Source organism: Sinocyclocheilus anshuiensis, unplaced genomic scaffold (assembly GCF_001515605.1).
Source record: "Sinocyclocheilus anshuiensis isolate Anshui unplaced genomic scaffold, SAMN03320099.WGS_v1.1 scaffold278, whole genome shotgun sequence".
NCBI classification, from domain to species: domain Eukaryota; kingdom Metazoa; phylum Chordata; class Actinopteri; order Cypriniformes; family Cyprinidae; genus Sinocyclocheilus; species Sinocyclocheilus anshuiensis.
This window is the reverse complement of record NW_015546072.1, coordinates 496,558-502,246: the sequence shown is the minus strand read 5'-3', so window position 1 is coordinate 502,246 and position 5,689 is coordinate 496,558. Positions and strand designations below refer to the sequence as shown.

Here is a 5,689-nt window from a genome sequence, read left to right as displayed (position 1 = left end):
GTGTACATTAATGAGGAAAAAAAATTAACTTAAATGATTTTAGCAAATGGCTGCAATATAACAAAGAGTGAAAAATTGAAGGGGGTCTGAATACTTTCCGTACCCACTGTATATATATATATATATTATGATTATTATTATTATTAATTACAAAAGCAACAACAAACTATATTGAATCTTACATTTTTCCCTAATATATTTAATATGTGTGTATTTATAGTTCAAAAGTTTGCAGCCAGTAATTTTATTTATTATTAATAATAATAAATAAATAAATTCATATTTTTATTAAGCAAAGATGCACTAATTGATCAGAAGTGATAATAAAGGCTTTTATATTGTTACAAAAAAAAATTAATTTCAAATAAACAATGTTCTTTTGAACATTCTGTTCTTGAGCAACAGTCAGGATATTTGAATGTTTTCTGAAGGGCCATGCGCCATTGAAGACTTGAGTAATGGTTGCTGAAAATTCAGATTTGTCATCACAAAAAATAAATTACATTTTAAAATATATTAAATAATAATAAAAAAAAAAATAATTTATTCATTTAGCAGACACTTTTATCCAAAGTGACTTACAGTGCATTCAGGCTATACATTTTTTACCAGTGTGCTCTGATTGGCCAGCTATCCAGTGCGTTGTGATTGGCCGAATACCTCAAGCGTGTGACGGAAATGTTACACCCCTTACCATCCTGTGATGCCGTGTCCGAGCCGGAGCGACGAGACAAAAACATGAAAACCCATTATAAACGAGGCATTTGTTGCATCCAGTGGGGACATAATTACGGATTATAATAATTTATACTGTCTTTTTACGCGTTGCGTTGCATCGCGCCGCGTAAACATAAAACCATGTCTGCATTTGTGATCAGAGAAATGACAAACAACAAGCACTACTCTACACTGCTCAAAACTCGCGTTTGAATCATCAGTGGCAAATCCTTTAAATATGAAAACGTACTTACAGTCTGTGAATCAGAACAGCCGGCATTGTAGTCTACTCTCCCAGGATCAGGAAACAGTCCTCCATAAAATGCGCTGCACACATCTGAATATTTGGGTTGAACTGTTCTGGAATAGTGTTGTATATACAACTTAACCACTGACTGTTCTCTTTTGGAAGGCCAAACAAAGTAGTTTCGCTTTCACAACGAAACACACAGCATCACGCACGGCGGGCTTGAGTGAGTGGAGGCCGGCGGGCTTGAGTGAGGAACGGCCAGCGGATTCGACGAAGGAGCGGCAACCACATGTGACGACCCCGGACTAGACTCCGCTTCGTCCACGGTGAAAGCCGATCCGGCGATCCACAGCGCAAAGTTGATGTATTTCCTCAGCGACCAGCACGGATCAGCTCCAGGCATGACGAAGCGGATATCGTCCTCTTTTGGGAGGCCAAACAAAGTAGTTTTGCTTTCACAACGAAACACACAGCGTCTTCACGACATGGCGGCGGCGGCAACAACAATACTACAGCGAGAATAAAAGTTACGCCTTCTTTCTTTGCGTGAACATTTAGGTGGGGTTATGCAAATCTTCCCACATCGTGACGTAGACATGTGGGGGCGTGTTAGAATGAGCCGTTTTAGGTAGGCGTGGTTGAGTCTTAACTTTTATAAAGAATATCTCTTTGGACTTTAGTCTTTGCAACTTTACAGATCTTCTTTATGCACCAAGAGCTTGTAACACTCCAAAGAGAAAGGAAAAATTGAAATCGCATCATATGACCCCTTTAACTTTGTTAATCACTGTAATAAATGGCCTTGTGGCTTATTACTGTATTAAAGAGTGTCTTTATTTGTGCATCTCAGTTTCCTGTTGAGAGTATTTGCATTATTGTTAATGTTTACACTTCTGTCATCCACTGGATTTCAAAGTCTTATCTGAACTCTAGACCGCTAACATAATTGTTGCTGCCACTACCACCCCAGACTTCAGAATCCTGTTGTATCTTGAATTGATTTATCATTTTACACATTATTATGTGTTAACCAAAGATGACATGGCCAAAAAGATTGATGGAATTAAAAATCTAATTCCTGTGCTTCCCAATATATACCCCTTTCCTGTTGGCCAAACACACACACATACAGGGTCCCTGTTGGGTGGGAGTGTGGTGACCCCTGGGGTGACACAGAGCTCAGAGGTGAAGGAGGTTGACAGGCTGAGGTGTGATGTGACCTGGGGCTCTGACATGTGTGTGCTTATGTATGCGAGTGTCTTTTGTGGGGTGGTGGAATCGTCCCTCTCTGCTCTGTCAGGGGAGGTCGTCTTGGGAGTTGGTTGAGGGTTAGATAGCGTTGTGTTTGTGGGTATCTGTCTGTCTTTCTGTCCATTTCTATGTGTGTTTGTGTGGACAGGTGGGTCGCAGTCCCCTCGACAGTGCTATGTCTGCGAAAGTAAACAACCCTAGATAAGCTGCGCTTCACAAGGACGCCAGCTGCAATACGCTAATCTCACTTGAATTTCTCTGTCTTTTTTCGGCATGTTTTATCTTATCTCCAGACCCCGCTTTTCCATGCATGCCTTTGTAACTTTTTTTCAACTCTGCACCCCATCTAAACAGTACAATTGTTTCCATAATACACGTTCTGCCAGTATGCACTTATTGAAAACATCCAGTACATTATTAGCTTGAGGGTATGATGATTTTCTCAACCAAACATGCCTAATTAAACCTGTTTTAGCTGAAGACAAACACTCGGTGTTGAAGATTGAGTTGAGAGATGGGGTCTCAGGGGACGGGATGATGGCATTGAGAGCTTTGGCAAGGTCACTAGGCCAAGAAAACACTCCTTGGAGGGCCACCAGTGGTGTGCCCGCTCCTGCCCAACAAAAACAGTCGAAACTGTCAATGTGACATGTCTCTAAGGTACCTAATTGCTTGCTCCTGTCTCCCTCCCCCCTTTTTTCTTCTCACAGCACTGCTGTAACTGGGTGTTGAGTCCTGAGCCCCTGGATACTCTGGTGGACCCCATGCTTAATGATTGCCCCCGTGTTTCAGCAGGTAAGCAACCATATCTACACCACAATCCATATTTTGCATCTTTTACTCTTTTCACATTGGTAACCAAGTCTGTTTTTAGGACAAAGGTGTCCAATCCTGCTTCGAGAGGGCCACTATCTTGCAGAGTTTTGCTTAGATCCTAATTAAACAGACTTCAACATGCTAATGAAGGTCTTTAGATCACTGCAAACTTCCAGGCGTGTTGGGGCAGGTTGAAGCTAAAATCTGCAGGATATTGGCCCTCCAGAAGTAGGATTGGACACCCCTGCTGTAGGATAGCCTATAATAGCACTTGCATCAAAGGGAAAACTTGCCAAATCAAGCTTTTCCTTTGTTATAATGGCCCCCTATAGATGGAATTGAACATAATTTGGTGTATTTATTTACAATTGGCTGATGTCTATCTGTACCACATTTGGTTAGTTTTAAACTTTGTGTTCAGAAGTAATATAATAGTCAATGTGTAGACAGGTCACAATGGTTGACTCCAATGACTGACTAGTTGCTTTTGTGAGGTTGACTAATTTGTCATTTTCTTTATTGTTTATTTATTTATTTATTGGTGCTTTAATTAGTGCTGTTAGATCCCCTTAAAAGCGCCAGTGTTATAGCCAAACACATTCGACCGTTATGCCTCATCTTGCACTGCATTCCAACTTTTAAAATGTGTCTTGAGACCTTCTTTCCAATCTGTGAATGTAGGAATGTGTCATATGTAAAAATCCCCCTAAGAAAAATATTTATCTGGGTCAGGTAAATTTAAAACTAGTCTAATTAACTGGTCTGCATAAGTCTAAATATGCCATGCTTCCTTAAAACAGGTTAGTTGAGTTAGTTGCATGCCATATTGTTGTAGGCATCTACTGATCCACAAATGATAAATATAAGGAATGCGATATCAGAACTGGTAGATGGTGCTCATCATAAAGTGATTGAAGGCCACAACCTTTGAAATCCTAGTTCTTGCCTTTTTATTAAAATGTGTATATTTTAATCATGCATCAGTGTTTTCAGATAGTTTAGCTTGGTTGTTTTTAGTATATTGAGGCATGTCCTCAATTCCGGATTACGGCTGTAATCTATAATCCAGAGCAGGGAGATGATGAGGTTCACCTGGCCATCACCCCTGCACTAAAGAGATGAAGAGCTGTCCATACTTTGACTTGGCTTTGTAAGATGTTATACTGTCTGACAGTGTTATAAAATGTTATTTGATATTTTCACGTGTGCTTTTGTAGCGAGTACAATGCTTCCCTGATTTCACTGTAATCTGGATTTGGGGTGAGGGTGGGTTGGGTATTATCCAAGTGAACCATCATTGAACTATGTGGGCTTTTGTGTTTGTGCATGGCATTGGTTCCAAGTTCACATTTTTACCCATCTCCTACATTTATAGAGAGCGTGATGCAATCTTTTATGGATCTTGTTTTGAGTGTCCCTACAGTTATTTTTCTTCCCCAGCTGACTGCAGTCAGTCTCAGTTATGGTTATGAGTAGTGCAATATAAAATCATCATAAAAGAATACAAATATTTTGTCATCACCGGCAAGATTTATCTCTTTGACCAATTAATTGGGGTTTGATGGTTTAATTTTCTAGCTGCAATGCTAGAGGAGTTAGGGATTTGATTCTCACATTTTGGGCATTACATTTTTATGATTTATATTTTATTATGACTTATTAGTCCCCAAGACTCACAATTTAATAGCAAACCAAAGACATCAGCATTATTACAGTGACTGGCATTTGACTATTGTCAGTATATTTGATGAATATACAAAATATAATTTTTTATTAATACACAAAATATTTATTTAATTCATCCTCAAAAAAATATTAGTTTTTTTTTTTTTTTTAAGAAAATAATTAGCATGTTTAAGAAGTTTCTCTATAAGCACGACTGGCTGGTCCCCACAATTAAGCTGATTTTAGGTTTTGCATGTCATTCCCACACACAGTCTTTTTTACACGGTGTGTGGCTATGTTTTCATGATAGCTATGCTGGTTTTACTTGTGCAGGTGGGTTTATGGCAAGACAGAGCAGCTTGTCAGTTACACTTAATCATCTATGAAGCCATGCTGGTACCGACTTACCATGCTGGTATTTTGTATGCTCATGTGTGTGGATATTATGCACATGTGTGTTTGGAAAGGGAAGGTCTTCTGACGACTCTGTTTTTTTGTTCCCAATGTGATAAAACTTGGAGCCTTCTTCCACCCGGAACAAATCTCCTGAAAAGCCCCCTGGTCCGCCAGCACTGGGTAAGGGGAGTTGAGCCTTATGCCCACACTGACCCACAGTCAGACGCTCTAGGTGCTGAAGCCAATTGTCAGCACAACTGAACTGAACAGTAGAGGAAGCCTAGACGAGCATTTGGATGGATTACAAACAGAAACAATGTTTTATTTTCATGCACCTCTATTCATAAGCGCACAAAACCAAGAGAGTGGATATGTAAGGATATGCTAAGAATTCTTTCTCATGCTGCATGCAAAAGTTCAAGTTCGGTGAACGCTGGCCTGACAAATTCTTGTAGTAAAAAGATGATATAAACATTTTAAACGTATTGGCTGATGATCAAACATGGAGGAAATGCTCATTTTGCTTTGCTTGAGATTAGGTTTAGAAGAATATTAAATTAAAAAGAGCAACAAACAATTGGCTTGCATAGGCAC

The 5,689-nt window shown here is 39.5% G+C and overlaps 1 protein-coding gene across 1 annotated transcript in view; it reads left to right on the top strand.

The window, feature by feature from the left end:
• Nucleotides 1-5,689, top strand: part of LOC107699711 (protein FAM172A-like) — a 60,668-nt gene that overhangs the window by 6,326 nt on the left and 48,653 nt on the right. The window contains exon 2 of the mRNA XM_016501046.1: nt 2,929-3,013. Coding sequence (XP_016356532.1) covers nt 2,929-3,013 — 85 coding nt within the window. The remainder of the gene's footprint in view (nt 1-2,928; nt 3,014-5,689) is intronic.